This window comes from Hesperophylax consimilis, chromosome 28 (assembly GCF_061612785.1).
Source record: "Hesperophylax consimilis isolate HC1 chromosome 28, BYU_Hcon_1.0, whole genome shotgun sequence".
Taxonomy (NCBI): domain Eukaryota; kingdom Metazoa; phylum Arthropoda; class Insecta; order Trichoptera; family Limnephilidae; genus Hesperophylax; species Hesperophylax consimilis.
Genome location: NC_142863.1, coordinates 20886523 through 20912030, shown reverse-complemented (window position 1 = coordinate 20912030; position 25508 = coordinate 20886523). Strand labels below are relative to the sequence as shown.

The 25508-nt window shown below is 33.2% G+C and overlaps 1 protein-coding gene across 1 annotated transcript in view; it reads right to left on the bottom strand.

The window, feature by feature from the left end:
- Positions 1 to 1608: 1608 nt before the first annotated feature.
- Positions 1609 to 25508, bottom strand: part of LOC149410343 (putative divalent cation/proton antiporter TMEM165) — a 51423-nt gene continuing 27523 nt past the window's right edge. Inside the window, exons 3-7 of the mRNA XM_089648852.1 lie at positions 18371 to 18554; positions 16653 to 16828; positions 14289 to 14462; positions 12813 to 12918; positions 1609 to 5381 (exon numbers count right to left, since the gene is read on the bottom strand). Coding sequence (XP_089504978.1) covers positions 5308 to 5381; positions 12813 to 12918; positions 14289 to 14462; positions 16653 to 16828; positions 18371 to 18554 — 714 coding nt within the window. The 3' untranslated portion in view covers positions 1609 to 5307. The remainder of the gene's footprint in view (positions 5382 to 12812; positions 12919 to 14288; positions 14463 to 16652; positions 16829 to 18370; positions 18555 to 25508) is intronic.

Genomic DNA, 25508 nt, shown 5'->3' with positions numbered 1-25508 from the left:
TAAAAAAATAGATTTATTTTTTGTGTCCTATAGCGCATTTGCGAGATTTTTGGCATTGCATATACACTGCATAAATGGTACAATTATAACGTCTTAGGCTATATTACCTGTAATTGTTATAAATAAATGTACAAATTATATATAAATAAAAAATAAAAAAATTTCAAATAAAAATCATTTGCAATTGCACTTTTCTCCATCCCGTCAGTTAGCATATTGGCAGTAGTGTTACAGTTCCAGAAACTTCAGTGTATTTCTTCAAATGTTGTATATTTTGTATTCTATTTCAATCATCATATTTGGCGCTTCGGCCGAGAGCGCTGCCAGTATTCGGTATTCACACATTTTGTATCTCTATCAAAAATACAGAATACTGTTTGTAAGTAAGAGAGATAAACATATATTGTTGATCTTGTCTTGTTTTTGTTTTGTTGTTTTCGACTCCAGTAGTGTTTAGTAGGAAAAAGGATTCGCTACTCAAATTTTTTTTTTGATCCATGTTTCGATCGTTAGGGCTATAAAGGAAAAATGAGAAAGGAAAAAAAAAAGTAAAAAATATTTTTGGATATTTTTATATAATTTCTTTCACATTTCGTCAACATCTCCTTCTCTTGGCCGGAAATACAAATATTATTCTAGACAGCTATTACGCTGTTAATAATCAACAAAAACTATCGGAAAAACTGCACTGCAGCTCAAAACTTTCACAAAAAATATCCTTTTATATTTTTACGCACAATTTGTCTATAATGTAACATTGGATTACTTACATATGTGTATTTACAAAACACTACTTTATCAACAAATTCACACCACCTTTCTTTCTTTAATCCTTCAACAAACATTATTCTTCTTACACAAACTTTTAACGTAAAAATGATGATTCTATTAAAATAAATACCTTTATGCACAATTCAAAAAATAGTCATAATTATTTTTTTAAAGCTACTGATAACTTTTCATACACATATTTTATATCTAGAAACTAAATCTCATGTTTTTTTCTGCGCACCTTTCGTCATAATGTTTAATACAAATGTATTTTTCAGTTAACTACAGAACATTATCGAAGTTTTGTAATTATGTACATAAATAAAATGTAAGAAGTGTTTCAAATTCGGCAAGAATTTTAATAAAAATACATAATGTAATATAAAATTGTCTAGCGAATACAACAAAATTGTTTTAGTATGGGATTTTAGCGAGGTGTACATTTGGCCAAAAATCTGCAAAAAAACAAAAATTCTCAGTTGTAACTTTTTAATCCTGCCAATGAAAATGCCAAGCGACCTGCCATTTTTTTTTATGTGAATATCGCACAAGAGTCTCAACTCCTCCCAACCGTTTGGAGCCAGTGAGACTATAGCATCCCCAATTGGGGTATGTTGTGAGGTTGAAGGTAGTGGGGAGAGGAAAGAGATGGAAGAGGAAGGTGGGAAAGTACCTGGCTATTCAGATCTGGTCACCAAACACGGTTAAAGCCATTTCAAGCAACGTTTCAATTCTAAATGGTGGTCTTATTCCAGGGCGATACTGAAAGTAAAAATTTACTTGCGAATGCTAAATTTTAACCGGCGACCTTCGTATTGCTGGTTGAGAGGATCGACCATGGAGGCCGTCATGCTTCGGTTGATACTATTTTCGTAATAACTTACTTGTCTTTTGAAAAACGATTGTAAATTGTCTTACCAGTCTTAACATCCATCCTATGTAGTTTTCAAATTAAAAAATATATTATAATTAAGAAATACGAAAATATTCCTATTACGAGTTTTATTGCACTTTTTTCCAGCAAAATAAACATTCTCCATAATAGAAATAAGTCACCTGGGACTTTCTTGTAAATAAATACCGCACTATGACTTGTGAAAATGAAAAATCATGACATTTTTCACCGATTTCGGCATGTGCCTTAAAAAATCAATGTTTGCAATTGCCGAAATGACAAGCTAGAATAATATTAAGACACATTAACCACTTTCCAAGTGAATAAAATTAATATGTAAGCTAGGACCATTTTTTAAGGTTCAAAATACCATAAAATCGTTGTAATTGTAATGACTTCTTAGCAAATCTACTACACATATGCTAGCATTCGAAGGATTAAGATTACAAATTGGTACACAAAACACATTCTTGTAACAAAAAAAAAAATATATATATGTATACTACATTCAACATTGTGCAAAATCACGTGTTTTTGATTTGAAAATTTGGTCGCCTAGAAATGTTTCAGATGCTTTAATTAAATACTGCGAGTAGAATACATCTTGGCCTTTAAAATAATCGAGTATTTTTTAGATAATTTTTTTTTATAAGCCCAGAAAAAAATAATGTATAAGGCCTATGAAAACTGCTTTAAAGTTCAAAATCTCCTACTTACGAAATCATTTTCGGTTATCATTTTATTGTATAATGTGGCAAATTAAGTTATTTATAAAATGATCGGAAAAAAATTAAATATTTATCCCTGAACATCCACAAAATAAAATGAAGGGCACTTTTTGGCCATGTTTTTTTCTTGCATAAATCAAAACAGGCGGATGGTGTTAAGCGGGAATTTAAACCTTATCGCCATCTACGTAAGGGTTGTTATTGATTGCGGCTCAATTTAAAATATTACACGACGTAGTGCATCGCCTTATTGTCTTGACTTGAGAACCGATTGTGGTCCTTAACAGTCAGGGAAAGTGGTGGGCGACTACATACATTCAAAAGTTTATTAGATTTTGGCCTAAGGTACACCTGGTGCAATCCGTAATATCTTGGGTTTTTACATACCTACAGAACAATATAATACTTTTCATACATTATTTTAGCATTGGGTTCAGTATCATTATCTAATACAACTTAACTTATTATAAAGACAATTAATGGACTAAGTAAATATAAAAATTGCGAGGAGTCTATTGCTGGTAATTTGGATAGTATATTATGCTGAAATATGTCAGTTAATTTGACAAAAGAATACACCAAAATGAAAATATTTCTAACACAATATTTTAGAGAATGTAAGAGTTATTCTGACAAAAATCAGCTAAATGTAAGTTCATCTGACGCATATAAACTAAATTAATAAAAGTTATTCTGACATTTGACACACAAATTAGCAAATCGTTAATTTTTACAAAACATAATATAATAGTAATTCTTAGAAAAGCGTAATTTAACATTTTCTCTATTATATAACAATGTTAATTTGGACTTTTTTTAGCAAATTTCATTAATACATTAAATATAAAAACACATTTACGAAAAAAGATTAATATTTCCAATTCATAAGTTCAAGCTGTCCATTATTTCCATAGACATCCTGATCAATAGACTAGTCCTAACATTAAATTTGGATATCATTTAGACGAGCTGGAGGAAAACCACGTGACCATATTTTTGGCACCAGGACGGTTTGAGAATGCTTTGAATAAACTGTGACATTAGTCGTAAATTGACCACCGAAGAGCGCACATTGAAATAACCAGTAGATGCGCAGAAAAGTAAAGTAAGACAAAGGTTTGCAGCGTTGTCCATTGTGTTACTTTTCTGCGCAAGATCTGATTGGCGTAGCAACGTTAAAATTGAGTGCGATGGGTAAATTATAGCACATTTGTAAAAGTGTCTAACTAAACAGTGTAACAAAATATTCAATTTTGGAAACAAGTCTGAATTTTTGATTACCTGATGTAGTTTTTTATGCAGCCAATAATTTCCACGCCATTGTAATTCGTAAGCAGATTTTATTTTCGAAGACAGAACGCTGATATTACAATGCGAGTTGCCTGTATACTGTCTGATGCATTTATTGACAAATCACCGAAAGTAGGACTATCACGCCGCCTCCAAATTGATTTGTTCCCCTTCCCTGATAGGCACGTCTATTAATTCAAATGTCTATGATTATGTCAAAAATTTTCTAATAAAAAACAATGTACATACAATTTAGTAATTTCTATATTACATATGAAATAAATAATACACAACTATACATATATAAACTAACCTACACATACAAAAATAAATGTAGTAATGCATTTAAAAACTGTATTTTATGTATTAATTTTTTTACTAGTGGTTCGAATTTTATCGTTAAACTCTTAATTTACTCTTAAAAGGTGTAATACATTTTTTTCACATTTTAAAACTCCAGTTTACACCGTCTTTCAGATCATTATCACTTTTAAGTATGCAGAGAAACCCAGAAAAATAAGAAAAGTCTAATTAGTGATAGAATCAAAACTTCAACAGGGTAAAAATATATAATAGGGATAGATTTCATGGGTCATTAGAGTTCAAATTGTCTTACACATAATATGTACGTAATACAATAGGATATTACTTATATTAATAGAATAGGTCTTAAAATAAATTATTCAATTAACACACTTCCAGCGGGAAAGGTAGTTCCGAAGATGCGGAATTTTTTTGTAATGATTTGTAATAAAATACATAAATTAATAAAATCACTAAATGGTCCAACAGCGAATTAACATCAGTTTATGTAGTCATATTACAGAAGTAGGCTTTAATTTTGGACAATAATTTTATAGTTGGGGTGAGGAAGGTACTAAAACAAAATCCATTTTTTCGAAAAACCCCTTGTTTTGGCCCGCAGGAAGTGTGTTAATTTATTAAAAAAAAATTATGAATAATTTTTTTATTGATAACTGTGTGAGGACCCTCGTTCAAAGACAATTTTAATACAAAAATTACCTACAGAATCGATTTCTATTACATAATCTATTATTATGATATATTATCAACTATTGCACAATACGTAACATTTTTCTGAAACAGGAAAAAAAGAAAAGATGGCCAACAAGCGCATTGGAATAATTAAACGAGAATTATTATTACTAACTACCAAATAAAACAATAACTAATTTAATATTTCGACCGGAGATACAAAACGAATTGTTTAAATCTTAACGCATTTAAAAAGTGGTATAAAAATATGAAGATGACATCAATTTTAGATGTACATATATTGCCTATTTTATTAACAAAGTAATATGAATTTTATATTATGCTCAGAGGAAAAATAAGGAATATTTCATTTACAGACTTACATATCTTTTATCTGTGGATTTCTAATATTAAAAGACTTACTCATCTTTTGTCTATGAAATTTAAAATATACAAAAATAGTTGCATTTCTTTTATCTATGACTTTGCATTGCATGGAAATTTAAAAGGTAGGTATTGAGAAATATTTATACATAATACAAAAATACAAGTTTATCACCAGTAGATGTAAGAAGTGTCTAATCTTAGACGGAGGTTTACTTTCTACATTTGCTTTTTCTACATCTCCTACGTATCGTCGGGATCAATGAAAAGAGCGGACACGGCAAATATCAGGAATACTACGCCTCCAATCAATGTCACTGAAAAAAACAAACATATTTTGAATATTAAATATAATATTTAGTAGTAGCCGACGGGAGAATTGGTAGTGTCTTAGGGGGTATTTCACTATCTCTGATTATGTTCTGACTAAGCACTAATCCGCGGATTAGTCATTTTTTCGTTTTCACTATATCTGAATAACGCTAACGTTCGGGTTAAAGTTCGATTTGACTAATCAGTGCTCGAACTTCACGCTAGGCGCTATTCCTCGAATCAAAGATGGCGTCAAAACATTCCGAGTTTGACAGCTGAGAAGTGAGTTGAATTTTGTTGAATGAATTTGAATGCTTGTATGATCCATCCCGAATTATTTGATTGTGTTCAAAATAAGAAACAATGTATTAATTCGACACGAATCTATCTAAAATGACCTGATAATCAACATAACATAACCAAACAAATGCTCACTTCGCGGTGTGCGGACTGTGACGCATGACAGCCGTGGCAGTAGATGGAGTAACTGCAAACATTTTGCGATGTTGCCAGACTATTTCGAGTGTTATCTATCCGGAAGCTCGAAACAATGGTGAAACGGTCGCCGTTGAATAACGAAGTTATTCTGATCTTTAAAGCCAGCCAACAGATAGTTAGTCAGATATTTAGCCCGACATAGTGAAATACCCCCTTAATCTGTGGAATGTTAATTGTGGAATTATTATTAAAATAAATTATAATGAAGAAATAAGCAAATATTCTTGAGTTTTACTACATTTATAGCTAAAAAATAAGTCATCATGAGGTTTTCCTGTAAATAAATATAGTACTATGACTTTTGAAAATGAAAAAATATTAAATTTGACACGGAATTTGCAACGCGCTGTTTTACAGATAAAATAAATATATTTGCAAGTGACGAAACAACAAGCTAGAATAACATTAAGATACATTATTTCCTTGCTAAGCTAATAAAATTTATTTTAGTATGCTAGGGAGCATTTTTTAAGGTTCAGAATACCACAAAATCGAGGCAAGTTTATTGTTTATTGTTGTTGTTATACGCCCATAGGGGCTTTTACATAGATTATAAATAAGTTTTACATAAGTTATCGAGTTAGAATTTATACTAAGAGTTATAAAAGTGAAGAATTTTAAAAAAATATACAAGTAGTTTTTGAAGAATATGGCGTAAAGAAACATTTTAAACAACATAATATTTAACAATAACAAAGAACAAAATATAATATAAAACATTACAATAACATATCTAATCGTTAAATCTATTACAATAATTTGTATGATTCCACAAAGTGTTGGTTTAATTTGAATTTAAGATTATAAAGGGAATCATGGAATATATCTATAATACCACCAAACTTGTTGCCCAAATCATGCATCCTATTGGTAAGTGAGTTTGACTGATAGTTGGTTTTATATGTGTCGCAAAAGAATGTTGTATTTTGTCTAGTATTTCTTGTCGGTACATAGAGTTTAATAGCAGCAACGATGGCAGGGCTGTCAATAAGGTTGTTCATGACTCTGTATAATAAAATTAGGTCTGAAATGGTTCTTCTGTCAGACAGCGTAATTAAATTAAGTCCATTCATCAAATTTACATAATTAATGTTTTCTATTGGAATTTTAAGCTTGAAATTTAAGTACCTAAGAAATTTGTGTTGAACCCGTTCTAATTTGTTAGAGTGTACTTTATAGAAAGGAGACCAAATAGGTGAATTATATTCCACTTGGCTTCTAACTAGTGAAATGTAGAGTGTTTTCATGCAATCCAAGGACTTAAAATCAGTTAGGGTTCTACAAAGGAAGCCAAGAATCTTTAAAGCCTTATTAGTTATATCATCTATATGCGCTGTGAATGTTAAGTTTGATTCGAATATAACTCCCAAGTCACGAATTTGTGATACTGGTGTTAATTTAACATTATTTAAATTATATTCATGTAAGATATGAGAATGAGTTCTGGAAAATCGTATTACTTGACATTTCTCAATGTTCAAAAATAACATATTTTGTTCGCACCATTTAAAAAATTTATCTAAATTAGCTTGTAAAATTAGGCAATCATATATATTTCGTATTCTTTTAAACAATTTTAGATCATCTGCAAAAAGTAGGACTTGTACATCTTTAAATATGTTTACAATGTCATTAATGAATATTAAGAATAATATTGGGCCAAGGTGGGACCCTTGCGGGACACCACTTGTGGCCTCGAATACATAGGATTCTATAAAATTAATCCTGACACAAAGAACTCTATTACTGAGGTAACTAATAATCCATGTCAATAAACTACCTTTGATGCCTAACAGTCGGAGTTTGGATATAAGAATATGATGTCGAACCTTATCAAATGCTTTACTGAAATCGGTGTATATAGAATCCACTTGTTGTTTCAGACTGAGCGATTCAGATATGTAATTATTGTAGATAGTTAAATTACTTAAGGTAGATCGACCTCTGATAAAGCCATGTTGGTTAGGAACAATAATATTGTTGATAGGTTTTACAATGGTATCTAATACTAATGACTCGAAAAGTTTGGGTAAAGCAGACATAATACAAATAGGTCTGTAGTTAGATATATCGCTTTTGTCGCCTTTTTTATGAATGGGCGTTAAATAACTCTTTTTCCACAGAGCCGGAAAACAGCCAGACGCTAAGGATTTGTTAAAAAGTTTATGTAAGGGATATATCAAACTATCAATGCAAGTTATTAAAAATATGGGAGGAATACCATCCGGTCCAGCAGATTTATTACTATCTAGTGCTTTTATGCTTCTTTCTATGGAATCTAATTTTATGAAACATTGACTTAGGTTTAATGACTCTTCCACTGACGTACTGGAGACTGCTTTGATGGGAATATCTTTGTCGTAGACACTTTTAAATGAGTCAGCAAAAAGATTAACTATACCCTCAATACTGTCGGCACATTTTTCTTTAAAGAACATGCTATTAGGATATCCACAGTTGTCTTTTCGTTGAGATTTAGTAAAATTCCAGAATTTTTTCACATTGTGATGATGTACCTCATTTTCAATTACGTTAACATAGTCACTATAGCACTTTATTGATAATTCTTTACATTGTTTTCGTAGTTTAGTAAATGCTATATAATCGTTAGAATTTCTGGTATGTTTATATTTTCTGTGGATACATTTTTTTTTATTAATTAAATTAGTTAGTTCCCTTGTAAACCATTTCGGATAATTAGATGATGTAAAGCTAACCTTGGGAACAAATTGTTCTATAGAGGTATTTAAAATCGAGTAAAAGTATTCTAATTGATCATTTATATTATTTTCCTCATCTAAAAAGGACCAATCTGTTTGGGCAAGGTACTCCGTAATATGATGGTATTCAGCTTTGGAAAAGTTATACGATGGGACACTTGTTTTTTTTGAAGATGTTAAAGGCCTATTTGTTATGATAATGTCCAACGGTGGGTGGTGTTGATCTAATGGTAATAATAATTCGTCGGATAGCTCAACCACTATTTTCGAATCACTTGAAAACACTAAATCCAACATTCGATTGTTAAAGTTGAAAATCTTGTTTGATTGAGTTAGTCCCAAAAATAAAGACATATCACGAATTTCACTACATTTAGCACACTGTAAATCGGCTTGGTTTGTAGCAGGTCCGTTGTCATCTTGGCTGGTCCAGTTAGGAAGGTTATAATCACCAGCAATAATGAATTTTGCTTTAGGATATTTGAATTTGAGTACTTCTATGTCCTCATTGTGATTTTTATACGTTTGCAAATCCGATGCAGGTGGGATATAGACACAGCCAATAATAATTTTTCCATTAGGTATATTGAGCAATACAAAAATTTGTTCAACACTTTTGTGTTTTACCGGTAATTTAGTAGATGATATATTCTTGGATACGCACAGCATCACACCTCCTCCGTTAGACTTTTTGCTCGTAATAGAATTTCGATCAGAACGATATGTGGTATATTGATGTAGGCCTAATTCTGACGAGCTGATATCAGCATTTAACCATGTTTCAGTTAAAAACAGAATATCGTGTGAGAAGATTGGGGAGTTAGTTTTAAGTTGGTGCAATTTTGTACGCATTCCCCGTACATTTTGATAATATCCTGTAAGTCTAGAAAATCTGTTCTGTTTGTTTTTTAGTTTTTTGCTTGGGTTTTGATGATTTTGGGAATTCCGTTGAAATGTTTGATTCGTAAATCGACTTCGCCCTTTTCTTTCCTCTCTTCTAATTCCTTCCAGAGGTCAGTTAAGTGATTTCTTTGTTGTAGTGTCCTGTCAGGTTTGATTATAATTCCATTGGACAGAGTAGTTTTGTTAAAGAGTATTAGTTTCGCCTGTTTGACTTCATCAAATTCTAATTTAATTGGCCTGGTTTTGTTTGGAATTTTACTTCCGAGCCTGTAAATTTTCACATCTTCTAGATTGAACTCGCTATTAATTTCACTAATAGCTGCTAATACCTTTTTTCCATCCTCCAAGACGCTCACTGTAGTTGAGTTCGAATTACACTCGGGGACGTTGAGTAAAATTATGTTCTTCGAGCGGGTCTTGCGTTCCTCTATCTCAGCGAGCACCTCACAAATTGGCGTTGTTTCCTGTGGTAATACTTTCTTTTCAATGATTTTTTCGAATGTCATAACTTTTCCTTCAAGAACTCCAACAGTTACTCCTAGGTCTTGCATAGTTCCAGATAGATTAGAAAGTTTACTGAGTATTTTTGCCATTTGGTCTTTTGTTATTTTTAAGACAGGATCGGTAATGGCATTGTGGATGCTATTAATCTCCTCCTTAGCTTTGTTTAGGAAAGCAATTGCTTCATTATTATTCATTTCGAAAGTTAAATTTAAATTATTTTTTTTTATAAGAAAATAATATGAGTGACAACCCTGCTCGCAATGTACAGGTAATTAACTCAAGTAGGTAGCGGGAGCGTCCACAAGTGTTATCCAGTAAGTGCGAGGGAGAGAATACCTTATCCTGTTACTTGTTAGAGCGAGACGTAGGGAACACTGTGCACAATTGATTATTAAACAAATTGATTTATAAATTTTATAATAATGGTGAATATTTACGATGATTTCGAAATGATTATTAATAAATAAACGTAGTGCACTAAATTATGTTGCAGTATACTGAAACTTGTTTAAAAACACTGTTTTTTTTTGTTCTATTTATAAGTTTCTAGTAAGACACAGAAAAAACTCGACAGCTGTCAGTGATATTTATATTCGGTGAGTTCCTAGCAAATTTGCTATCCATTGAAATGGATTATTATACTAGACTAATGGACAATCATTAGACTAGTATAATAGTACTCAATGAAGTGCCATTTTCAAAATTGGAATCAACTGACTGTGTCAAAATTGAGACCAGCAATAAAGTACCTACGTTTCATATAATATATTTTTACCAGAAAATTATTTTAATTCTATATTTGAAATGTGTTTAAATTTCTCAGTACAGGTTGTTTTACAGAATTTAAATTATCCATCAAATTTAAATTCTGAGAAAGTTCTATTCAAGTTCTTTTATCATTTCAGTTATGCGAAACAACTGGCCAATAATGATAACATAATAACAGAACTTGAATAGAACCGTTGTTGAGCCTGTGACAGACCACATATTTGCGTGGCTTGGCACATTTTAGCATATCGCTCGCCATACATTCCCATTGGTAGTGAATGGCGAGCGATATAATGAAATAGGCCAAGCCATGATGCGTTACGCTATACGTGTCGCCTACCTTAATCTTTACAAGTAAAGTCAGACTTTGTGATTTTTCAAGGGTATGTCTAGCCAGCATGTGATTATCAATCCAACAATTATAATTTTCCGTGATTTTTGACAAGTCTTCGCTAGTATTATAATAATAATCGAATGATGAATGAATGAATGAATCACAAGTTTAAAAAAATTTGATTATGTTCATTCTATTTAAGATTTTCACAGCCAAAAGTATTTTTGTTATTTGTTTTTGGTGTGTTATGTCGTGTTGCGCCATTGTCGTCCATCATCATACAACTGCCCTGATGATGGACACTGTAACGTTGTCCGAAACGTTGGCTAAAGAAGGAGTTAGCGCAACACGGCATAACACCCCAAAAACAAATTACAAAAAAATTGTCCATTCTAGTTATTAAGTGTGTATTTATTGAAATGTATTGAGCAATAATACAGTACCTACCTGTGTTTATTTGACTGATTCAGTGTGAACATATTAAGGCAAACTCATAAATGGCTTATAATAAACAGTTGGGGAAGTACCTAGACTTGCAATAAAATATAAAACAATGAAAGGCAAGATAAGATTGTCGTTTTATGCATTTCTATAAAAATAATATCCCGTGCACCTCATAAAAGTTTAGCCATTTTCTGACAATGTTTAAAGTTGACAATAATACGGCTGTAGTGTTGCAATAATTATGACAGGTGCTCCTTGCACGGCGGTTATCGCAAATATGTTCCATGTTTCACAGCAAGTAAGGTCAGGATTCTTGGGTCAATATTAGTAAGACGTTTTATCGTAAAATTGATATTAACATAGTCATCGCCACAACTTGTTCAAGATACAACATGGAAGAACACATGTTCTAGCACAGCTTAGCATGACAAGAGGAATGGTGCTATTGAATGAAATTTATAAAACTTTTTTTTTATACCTATTTTCCCTAATAAGAATTTTATAATAAGAAATCTCATACTGTAAATGGAGAATTAAAATATTATACGAAGTATGAGAAATCAGTTAAAAGTATACAGGGTGTATCGGCACGTACCCGACAAACTTTAACCAGCTTTTCCTTAGGACATTTGGAGTAAAAAATGTTATGGGCACTTTGCTGTCCGGTAACATTTTTTTTCAATTAAAAACAAAAAATGATAAAAAAATCCACACTCCGTCACTGTCATAGGCATTGTTTCTCATGTTCAACAGCTGTCATTAGCAAGTGTGTCAAAAAGCGTGTTCGCTCTTTCATACACACTAAATAATAATAGCTAAAAATGAGACAAATGGTGCCATGCCATTTCGTTGTGATTGTAAAAGCGCGCTAATGTAGGTACGTACGTATATTATTCAACGAAACTCGAATAAAATATTGCCAGGTGGGTTTTCAAACTTTGACAAAGGATAAAACAGTGGTGACATGTGGTGAAAATATGAATGGTAAATTTTTTATTAAAAAAAAATGTTACCGGACAGCAAAGTGCCCATAACATTTTTTACTCCAAATGTGCTAAGGAATAGCTGGTTAAAGTTTGTCGGGTACGTGCCGATACATCCTGTATAGTTACAGATGGACCCGTAGCGGAGATGAGAAATTCTAGAGGCTTCTAGCTTCTTCTATCATCGAAAACTCGAAGCATGCACAAATAACACATTATAAATTTTTTTTAAAGGAACACTTTCAAGTATTTGATATTAATATAGTATTAGACGATATTTACCAGTTCGAACAGAGATTCTTTGAGCAACCATTCTGCCTCCAAGTACTGCGAGTCCAGTGCAGAGAGAATGGCCTAATATTCCTCCAACGACTACTCCCCATACATCCTGCAAAACAAAAAACAATAATTTAAGGTGCTTGTTACATTCAGTAAAGTCACTAGCTATAAGCCTTAGATATAAGTAACGGTCTTGGATGTAAGTCACTAGTTATAAGTCTCAGTAGATAGTTGATAGCTATTATAAGTCTCAATTGTAATTCACTAGTAGTAAATTGTATAATTATTAGTTATAAGTCTAAGCGAAAAGGAATAGGTAACTTAAATAAGTTATAAAGCGCCGTTGAGGTAATTTTCTCACGAAACGGCGCTGTAGAAATGATCTTTATTATTAACTCTTACGATCCCTAGCGATAGTTTGAGAAACTCTGCTTTTTTTAAATGTAAAAACAACACAAGATTACCGTCTGGCTGGAGCCAGTGGGATTTTGGCATACCTAATTTGGAGAACGTTGTGGGGATGGAGTGAATAGAAATGAATGAATGAAGTTGGAATGGAAAGAATATGGGGAGGACGATCTTTAGGTTAGGTTAAGTATTATGTCTGGTGCAATTCGATGGGAGCACTCTCCCCAATAAAGACTCCATTGAAATGCTTGGAGTTACTATATCAGACCGGCTCAAGTATCGGGGATCCATAGAAGCCCGAGTAAATCAGGCCTCCAAGAAGTTGGGCGTCTTGTACAGGGCTAGGAGATTCTTCAACAGTGACTAGCTGCTGACCCTGTGCAAGTCTCAAGTCCGCCCAACTATTGAATTTGGAAGCCACCTTTGGGCTGGTGCCCCAAAATACTTAATAAACCTGCTTGAATCTGTGCAAAGGAGAGCGATCCGTCTGATTGACAATCCGTTGTTAACAGACCGATTGCCTTCTCTAATGCATAGACGCAATGTAGGCATGCTGTGTCTGTTCTACAGGTATTTCAATGGAGCCTGCTCCAAGGAGCTAGCAGCATTGATTCCTGATGCACCGGTGCACGCGCGCGAAACTCGATGGACACGAGCTGAACACCCGTTCACGGTTGACGTTGGCTTCATGAGAACGGGCCGTTTTTATCTGTTTATTTAGATATGGTGTTTAAGGCCACTTGCCAATCTTCCTCTTCCCCACCTTCTTCAGTCTTACAACATACCCCAAATGGGGATGGCGCTTCTGCTCTAACTGTCTGGAGCCAGTGAGACTATATGGTATCCCCAATAACTGGGGTATGTAGTGAGGCTGCAGGTAGGGGGTAGGGGAATGAGATGGGGAAGAGGAAGGTGGGGGAGTACCTGGTTATTCAGATCTGGTCACCAAACATGAATAAAGCCATTTTTCAAGCACGTTTCGATTCTGAATGATGGTCTTACACCAGAGCGATACTGAGAGTATCTACCAATTTGTTATAGGTATAGATGTTGTATTAATGTATTACTGACCTCCCTGGCGCCCAGGATGACCGTGGCCAGCTGGGAGCGGTCTCCCCATTCGGCCAGGAAGGTCATGGAGGCGGCCTGCATGAAGCAGCGAAGTGCCGCCCCCAGGGCACGCTTCTTCGTGTTGACCCTTGCTGCCTCCTGGTCCACCAAGGACAAGGCGGCATCCTTCTCATACTGGAACAAAAACAATGATCAACTTCATTTTAATCTATAATACTAATATTAACCCTAGATAAATAATCGCTCGTCGAGGCGACGACGCGCTACTCGGCGAAATTCGAAATCACCTACTTCCCCCCGCTCCCCGACCTTGACTCTTTCATTACCTTCCTAATTTGAGTAAACAGTGCAGCACGTGACGAGATTGCGGACACACGCATACTAGGACGTACCCTATGACCATCTCGTCGTCCGCTGGACGAAAGTTTAGTAATAACAACAATTTTTATTTTTAAGGTACGTACATTCATATATTCTTATATTTATTGTTAATGTTGGAGAATATTCTACAATAGAAGCTCTACATCAAACGTGCCTAAAATTAGCTACCTGTGTCCATCCAAGGATGACCAAACACCATTGCACCAGATGTAGAAAGGCTATTTGTGGTCCACATAATGTTGACATGTGTGGTCACTGTGTAGACTGATATTTTGATATTAATTTGTACTTAATTTGTTCATTATAAACCTTACTTTAGTGCCATGTAACAAGTTCCTATCTTAATTAAATATTTTTGATTTATTTCTAGTGTTTTATTGCGTAGTCCACTCGACGAAAGTGTAGTTACAATGAAACAATGAAAACACGTTAGTTATTTAGGGTTAAAAACTTAATAATACCAAAAACCCTCAACAACAGCATCCCCAAAACTGATGTGGGCCCTGAGGGAAATTATTTTCCCATTTGTTTTTCATATGGCAATTACCTAAAGGTATCACTGTGTGAACTATTGTTACTTCCATTAAAAACAATAAACAAATACAAGAAAGTTTGTGTGCTCGAACCTACCCAAAACGTAAGTGATTCGTTATCCTTTTTCCTTCCCATATCTTGTTTTGTACCCTACATCTACTTTCACCCATTTCAAACAAACACCATTTAATCAATTACTTGTTTTACACTCCATTTTCAAGTTCACCTGAAGTTGCATAATTCGTATATAGTTTCAGATCAGATCCATCAGATGCAGTTCCGGATACAAGAGAAAAGTTTGTATCGGAGGATAGATTCACAGGTAAAAAAAAGAGTTTGTCAAGTTAGAGTTGAAAAACACTATAAGTTAGGAGTGATAGTTCCAGTTACATAGCATAGATGGTTCTAGTGCTAATAGTTCATAGAGCTTATATAGTTCTCCAAGAGATGTCTCTAGTATATAGGTTGACCCCTCCAATTCATAAGTGTGGTGAACAGTTAGGTTTCTGAAAGCTTAACAGAGAGATTTTGAAATCGTTCCATAGACATATGAATATTAGTAGACCTGCCCTAAGTGATTAAAAGCGTATTATCCCCACTCCCCATACCGGTTCCATTGAGCCGGCTGGGCTCGCGTACGGCCTCAAGTGATATTTGAAAACGTGACGTCATCATTCTTGTGCGAACTATGGTCAAGGCATCATCGGTTAATTTTACGAAATAACACGGCAAAATGTTTACTTGTACTATGAAAACTGGTAAAAATTGATGCGAAAAAAGAGAATAAACCCAATTGTCGTATTACATTCCATATATAAGCATTATTTTATTTTATTTTAAGCATATTCACATCGTATAATATGAATCAGTTGTTACTATCACATCGAGAAACGTCTGGACGCGAAACACAAAGCTGGTTGGTTGCTGGGAAGTAAATTATGAACATTTATAAAAGTGTCTTAACTAAATACTCTGAAACTAACTACGATTCTGAATATAGAAGCTGCCTTACTTTGCCGAATTTGGACTTCGCAAATTTGTTCATAACGTGGCGAGTAATTTGCGCTCCCATGTAAAAATGTCTATTCATTCAAAGCAGATTTTACTTTTAAGAAGTAAATGGTGATATTATAATGCGAGATGCCTATTTACTGTCAGATTGATTTATTGACGAATCACAGTCATCTTCACTCCCTTCGTTCTTCAACAGTTGATTTTACCCCTCGCCTTTATCTTCTCGTCTATTAATTCCTATGTCTGTGAATCGTTCGAACACATTCGTTCCCGGTAAGAGTTTGTCGTCTAAATAAAGAAAAAGTGTTTTGTTGTGAAGAAGACATTATTTATCTCATCAACCATTAACAACAGTTTCATTTGACAACACTTTATTCAAAAATCCTTAGAATCTCAATATTAATGTATCAAGTTTTAAAGTCTTTGCCAACATACCTGGTCATCCCTCTTCCTCAGATCTTGTTGCACCTCCTCCAGTTCCTCCTGACCCTCGTTGGGGTCCATCTTCCAGCCATCCCGCAGCATTTTGAGCCCAAAGAGTGCAAACAGGGCTGCTGACAGGTAGTATGTATACGCTCGAGGAACCCACGTCGCTATCCAACCAAATCCAGCTACGAGGAACAAGTGAGGGAAAATTAATGGATTATTTATTACATCTCCTTCCGAGACAACAATGAGACTAGCACGATCAAATTGATAACTTCACAATATTCATCGATAGACTTAACTTCAATTGATTTTACGTCGAATTTTCCATTGATATCCCGAGCATGGTTGCACTGTCGATAGCCAAACCGATATTGACAACGAAATAAATAAGAAACGGTCTACAATGGCAATACTGGAGGGTATTGTTTATGGCATTCCTATACATCAAACATCACATGGCTACGTACAAGTGAATAAATTGACAATGTGGAATTGAAGTACAATCTCTCTAATATACATACATTGGTGGTTTGCGTGTACTTTTTGACACTAAAAAGTGATAATTGGTCAATGAGGTCTTAGCCACAACTTGTGATACTATGAACAACTTTCAGAATACCATTTCTCGAACGGATTCAATTGAGTGCGTATAAAATGTTTTTAAATTCAATGATCTCTATTAGGAAGTAAGAGCTTCATAGATGCACGCACAGATTGCAGTGCATAGAGCTTGCGTGGAAGTCCGCAAGATGGAGCCAGTGGCCAGTAGTCGCCAGGGCCAGTGCAAAGGCTATCAGAGAATCTCACTGTGGCAGATTCCAATTAGCAAGCTTCTAGTTAGGTCGACTATCGAGTGACCATTATAATACGTGAAGTATTAATAAATCCCTGATTAATATAAAAGAACCATTTTATTATTAATCTCCTTCCAAGACCAGTTGGAGACCTGTTTTTGCGAACACAACAGATCTCCATTAGTCGGCCTCTGTTCATTAATAAGCCAGTAATCTTGCATAGCGAACGACGTCCAATTTGGGGGACTTTGGACTTAGCAGGGGTGTCAGGATTCATGAGGTGATGTTTGTCTAGGTTTTGGCGGCAGATGCGTTTGCCCACCCCACAGCGTAGCGGGTGGAATCGGGAGAGACTATGTGAGGACTCTCTCTCGACCCATCTCTTTGCACTGCCGTGGGAGGGATGGATTCAAACATCTGTCACTCCTGAACACATTAAACCCCAGCTTCCCTCCCAAAACTGATATCTTTTTCCTTCCCAGAACTTCCTGTCCATCCTTTCTCTTAAAAATCCCACCACCCAAAGATGAAATAGGCTCTGCGAATTATTTTTCTTTATGGCCTCCTCTGTGGATCTAATGTAAAAAAAATAAAATTTTGTGTATACTTTGACAATTATCCGAAGCTTATCTGACACCTTGGAGGCTAGGGATATATATTTTATATCAATGTTGACCATGTATGCACAAACGGCCTAAAGCTGCCTAATAACAATAGACGACAGATTTAGTTAATATCGTTTTGATATTGGGTTTTATCAATCGACCGTGCTAGAACCCCAAAGGCGGAGCTTGCTATGGACGGAGATAAAGGAGAATAGTTACAAAACAGAACATAATAAAAAAATAGGTTAGGTTAGTTTTTGTTTTCAATTTTCTTTTTTCCGTTAGTGTTTTGTTTTATCGTGGAATCAGTAAATAGATAGTCTACCTGAAAGCACGGTCATCAGAGCCAGCGCAGATATGGCTCCGACGAAGACCAGCATCCTGGGGTGACGCATGGCCATGATGGCCGCGATGAAAAAGGTCTTGTCTCCGAGTTCGCTGACGATGATCACCGACAGGGAGGCCACCAGCGCCTGCATGAAGCCAGAGCTGGCGTCATTCTCTATGTGCTGGAAAGGAAATACAAACCATACTATAATGTACATCTTAATAATCATGCAATCATCCAATTTAAGATGGATACTTTCAATATCGTTCTAGTGAAAGAACATCATTCAGAATCTAAATGGTGCTTGAAATGGCTTTAGTCATGTTTGGTGTCGAAATCTTACATCCCCACCTTCCTCTTCCCTATCTCCTTCCCCTCCCCAGTAACCTTCAGCCTCACAACATACCACAATTGGGGATGCCACAGTCTCACTGGCTCTAGACATTTGGAAGTATTTGGGACTCTTGCGCGGTATTTACATAAAAAATAAATTCAAGGTAATAAATGGCAATGCGAAGATGGTTCAAAGGCAAAACTATGTAACTTTGGTCTAGGTGCACATTTGTCACATTACATTACCTTAGAATGTGATATAGAATCATTCTTATATAGAATCTTTTTAGAAAGTAGGTACCACCTACTGTATTGCCACCTCTTGGTATTGCCATTCAAAAAAATTTACTATTTGTCAGACTGCAAAATAATAAATAAAGCTATATGTCACCTGTGAAAGGTAAAAAAATGTTTTAAAAAAAAACGCCATCTGTTGGACATAGAAACAACATGCGCTATTGTTTCTCACACAGACTTCACAGACAGACTGAGCCACAGCAAAGCGTGGCGGGGTACAGCTAGTATTTCAATAAAATATACGCCCGAGTTGCCGGCATTATATACAACATATGTATTTTGAAATATTAAATAAAAATGGCTCACGTTACATTTTTTGTAACTAAAATTACTGAAATCAAAAAATATATAAAAATACATGCATTTAATTAGACAAATGTTTTGTAAATGTTAATGTAACCTCACTTTTTTATCGTTTCATATAAAAAAAAAAAATAATAAAAAATTAGCAAGTTTTTTCAAATAGCGGTAGGAACTTTCGTTTTCATAAAGGTGCACATTTTGATTATTCTGTGGTTGAATTTTAGATTTGAATATAAAGCGTGGAGTTTTCTGTTTCTAACACCATTTCGATCATGTTTCTCACCATATCAGTAAGGAAGATACAACGATTTCTTTGAGACCATATGAATTCCCAAAAGCGAACTTTTTTTTATTTTCTAGATTCTTATTTTCCATGATGTAAATCATTTAATTTTACTGAATTTAAAGTTACTGCTCTTAATACAAATAGAACGTCGTAATATTTGCCTCTCAATTGTTACCTCATATGGATGTTTAAAATTTTACCAGACTATTATAGACTTAGAGGCCAATCTTTTACTGAAATATATTTTTTTTATTATCGAACAGTAAAAAAAAATAAAACAAGTAATAATTTGGTATCTTGTCTTATTTTGGACAGTTAAATCTACATTTCAAAGCTCCACAGCTCATTACACGAATAAAGCTGCTGTTTAAATTGTTGCACTGAACTAGAAATTTGGAAAAAGCTGTGCAAATTTCATGGCGCCAGAGTTCGCCGTTTGGAATATTTTGCTACTTCATACTAAGGTACATTGACAGAAGCTTTCATATTACAAAGTATGTCAATGATTTACTTGCATAAACCAATATTTTTTGCATGCTTTTTTTTATTGTTCGTTTTTGTCTTCTAGCCCAATTTTCGCGAATAGTTTTTTGTGGGTATATTTTAAACATGCAATACTGTTACATTTCATAAATAAATTTGCGTTTTTCAATATGAAATTTTGTTGCGTTATTATTTCAGCGTTGCAAATCTTATTGTTGAATTTGATGCACAAAAAATGCAATAGTTTCTTCATAGACAATGTCATAAATAAACCACTCACGACAATATGTTTTATTGAACCATAAAATCGATTGGACTAGTTAATAACAATTATCAAAGACAATTATATTATTTTATGACATTGTGTTTACTTCTAACAATAAAATAATAATAATTAGAACACTTTTCATAGGACCGATTTGATCAAACATCACGTCAAGGGCGCTTCGTAAGGAAATTTAAAAAATATATAGAAACTTTGTTAACCTTTGCCAAGATTAACAATTATCTGCAATCCATTGGAATCCACTGGAGTGATTGGTGTCATATATAAACATTTACCATATTATTTAATTAATACAATTTGCCAAGATTAACAATTATCTGCAATCCATTGGAATCCACTGGAGTGATTGGTGTCATATATAAACATTTACCATATTATTTAATTAATACAATTTGCCAAGATTAACAATTATCTGCAATCCATTGGAATCCACTGGAGTGATTGGTGTCATATATAAACATTTACCATATTATTTAATTAATACAATTTGCCAAGATTAACAATTATCTGCAATCCATTGGAATCCACTGGAGTGATGTCATATATAAACATTTACCATATTATTTAATTAATACAATTTGCCAAGATTAACAATTATCTGCAATCCATTGGAATCCACTGGAGTGATTGGTGTCATATATAAACATTTACCATATTATTTAAAAATATATAGAAACTTTGTTAACATTTACCAAGATTAACAATTATCTGCAATCCATTGGAATCAACTGGAGCGATTGGTGTCATATATAAACATTTACAATATTATTTAATTAATACCTTTTGGCACATTATGACAAACGATAGCTCAAAACGTTTTTGCAAACTTGCCATAGTATGCTAAAAATCGCTCCAGTGGATCTTATACTAATTTATAACAAATTTAAATATATTGAAATGTTACGAACATTTTTTATTGTTGTGTTATGAGTTATGACGCTACATTTAACATGTCAAATTTAAAAACCAAGAGATATGTAAGTATTAAAGATTTAACCAGTGATACTGTGGCATATCCAATTGGGTTATATCGTGAGGCTGAAGGTAGCGGGGAAGGAAAGGAGATGAAAAGAGGAGGGCTTACATTTCTGAATGGTGATCTTTCAAAGAGGTGCAAATATTTTAGTTTTGTTATTATTTGATGGTGAAACAATTCAAAAGATATCTATTTTAATGTAGGCATTAAAAAACCAGGATAACTTAGTCCATACAAACTTGGGTCGATTCAAAAGATACATTAATAACATACATTGCACCAATCTACAATTAAAACAACTTTGGACAAAAAATATGAAATATTTCTTTATAAAATTATTTAATAACCTCCCTCTTGCAATAAAAACTATTAAAAAATAACCGACCTCAAAAGAAGTATTAAGATATGGATTATGGACACGAGAAGGAAGAATACAATGTTGTAACCTAACAAAGAAGTATTAAAATATGGACTATGGACACGAGAAGGAAGAATATAGATACAATGTTGCAACCTAACAAAGAAGTATTAAAATATGGACTATGGACACGAGAAGGAAGAATATAGATACAATGTTGCAACCTAACAAAGAAGTATTAAGATATGGTTTATGGACACGGGAAGGAAGAATATAGATACAATTTTGCAACCTAACAAAGAAGTATTAAGATATGGTTTATGGACACGAGAAGGAAGAATATAGATACAATGTTGCAACCTAACAAAGAAGTATTAAAATATGGACTATGGACACGAGAAGGAAGAATATAGATACAATGTTGCAACCTAACAAAGAAGTATTAAGATATGGTTTATTGACACGGGAAGGAAGAATATAGATACAATGTTGCAACCTAACAAAGAAGTATTAAGATATGGTTTATGGACACGAGAAGGAAGAATATAGATACAATGTTGCAACCTAACAAAGAAGTATTAAAATATGAATTATGGACACGAGAAGGAAGAATATAGATACAATGTTGCAACCTAACAAAGAAGTATTAAGATATGGTTTATGGACACGGGAAGGAAGAATATAGATACAATGTTGCAACCTAACAAAGAAGTATTAAGATATGGTTTATGGACACGAGAAGGAAGAATATAGATACAATGTTGCAACCTAACAAAGAAGTATTAAAATATGAATTATGGACACGAGAAGGAAGAATATAGATACAATGTTGCAACCTAACAAAGAAGTATTAAGATATGGTTTATGGACACGAGAAGGAAGAATATAGATACAATGTTGCAACCTAACAAAGAAGTATTAAGATATGGATTATGGACACGAGAAGGAAGAATATAGATACAATGTTGCAACCTAACAAAGAAGTATTAAGATATGGTTTATGGACACGGGAAGGAAGAATATAGATACAATGTTGCAACCTAACAAAGAAGTATTAAGATATGGTTTATGGACACGAGAAGGAAGAATATAGATACAATGTTGCAACCTAACAAAGAAGTATTAAAATATGAATTATGGACACGAGAAGGAAGAATATAGATACAATGTTCCAACCTAACAAAGAAGTATTAAGATATGGTTTATGGACACGAGAAGGAAGAATATAGATACAATGTTGCAACCTAACAAAGAAGTATTAAGATATGGTTTATGGACACGAGAAGGAAGAATATAGATACAATGTTGCAACCTAACAAAGAAGTATTAAAATATGAATTATGGACACGAGAAGGAAGAATATAGATACAATGTTGCAACCTAACAAAGAAGTATTAAGATATGGATTATGGACACGAGAAGGAAGAATATAGATACAATGTTGCAACCTAACAAAGAAGTATTAAGATATGGATTATGGACACGAGAAGGAAGAATATAGATACAATGTTGCAACCTAACAAAGAAGTATTAAGATATGGATTATGGACACGGGAAGGAAGAATATAGTTAAAATGTTGAAACCTAACAAAGATTAACACTGTGTTATGTTTTTCTACTAGATACAGCTTTATAATTTGAATAAAAAATGAACATACTTATTTATAATTCACACATAATAATAATACATGTAGAATTGCGAATGATTTTTTAAATATTTATGTTGAGGGATCAGTAGGATTTATAGGCCCTGTTAGGAGTTCTACCGAGCCGAACCCTCTGATATGAAAATATCTGGAGTCGGTGAATTATTTTCCCATTTGATCTCTGGTGAGTTGACGTGTTGTTCTTGTATGCTTATATAATGCACTTGCATAATGTGGATTGACTAGGTGATCATTTGTGGAAAAGTGTGTGGAAGGGTTTAGTTTTTTCCTATGGGGAAGATTGAACCCGGACTTAAAGTCGGAAATTAGTAAAATAAGAATTTATTCCAGAATAAAACCATTTACAATGTGACCGAAGAATGGGGTACCCCAGTAAGGTTACATTTGTAAAAAAATATAAAATAAATATACTAGGTAGTTTATTGTAAAACTTCTCATCAAAAATTCAGAGCTTCTTTGTACAAAGGTATATTTAACATTACACTTAGGTATATTTAACATTACCCTTAGGTATATTTAGCATTACACTTGGGTATATTTAGCTTATCTATTTGCTTTTTTCTGGTTTTATGATTTGGTGATTATTGTTTATGATTATGTGCATTAATTGATTTACATGCATTCATTATCCTTCAAAGTCCTTATCAACCTTCCCATCTCATTCTTATATGTCAAGATTACCGATGATTCAATTTGTAAAATCCTCAAATCAATGCTATGTCACCATATAAAATTCTGAAAAAAAATAAAATGATAACGGTGTTTTTTAACCTCGAAAAACTGCACTAATTTTAAATCAGGTCAAGGCTAATAAATAAAACATGACTTCATTCATCATTGACAAGATCTTCAATCAAAATTCAATCTAATTGCGTACATGTAACGAATGAACTGTTTGCGAGGTTGTAATCGTCATGCAGGCCGTATGCCTTCATGCACTTGTGTAATCCGATTTCCGTAGAAAAAACCGGATTCCCACAAAAAAATAATTTCTAATTCATACTGTACTTAAAATTTTTGTTTTCATCCGGGCACCTAATTATCATTTACCTAACATGTATCATACAGTATTAATAGTAAGCGATAGTTTATCTAGATTTTAACAAACTGGAAATTTTATTTAGAAAAACGAAAAAATATCGACATATTGAAAAATATTGCGTTATTTTTTTTCTTTTTCTTTTATGTGTATTGTAGGTACTCAAAACTAATGAATTAATTGATTAAAATACATTTATTGCGTTTGTCTATTGATTAAAATACATATATTGTGTTTGTCTATTGATTAAAATAGATTTATTGTTTTTGTCTATTGATCAAAATACATTTATTGTGTTTGTCTATTGATTAGAATAGATTTATTGTTTTTGTCTATTGATCAAAATACATTTATTGTGTTTGTCTATTGATTAAAATACATTTATTGTGTTTGTCTATTGACTAAAATACATTTACTGTGTTTGTCTATTGATTAAAATACATTAAATTATTTTTATTTATTGTATAAAATACATTTATTGTGTTTGTCTTATTGATTAACATTCATTTATTGTATTTTGCTATTGACTTAAATACATTTATTGTGTTTGTCTATTGATTAAAATACATTTATTGTGTTTGTCTAGTGATTAAAGTACAATTATTGTGTTTGTCTATTGACTAAAATACATTTATTGTGTTTGTCTATTGATTGAAATAAATACCTTATTAAATACAAATTTATTAGACTTATCCATGTGTATACAATGTATACATTATACTCACTACAGTCAAATCAAATGTTTAACACCTAATTTCTATTTCCAAACATTTACATTATGCTGCAGAAATATTGCGTTAAGTATTCCTCAAGTCTTCCCGACTTCTTCTTCCATTCAAACCAAACTCTCTAAACACTCCTGGCACTAATAAGAACAAACTTTGAAATTTTCAGCGATATCGGTGGACTACTTTTCGAGTTTTGCGAGCACAAATAAATGCATGCTGATTATTTTTATAATTTTTTAATGATAAACCAATGTTTATAAGACAAGATTTTTTATGCAATGCACAAAGGATAACAAATTATTATAAGCAATAATTAGTCGCTTGAAATATTCGTACAAAATTGAAAATATCTCCCGAGTAAAAATAAATGCCGCCGACG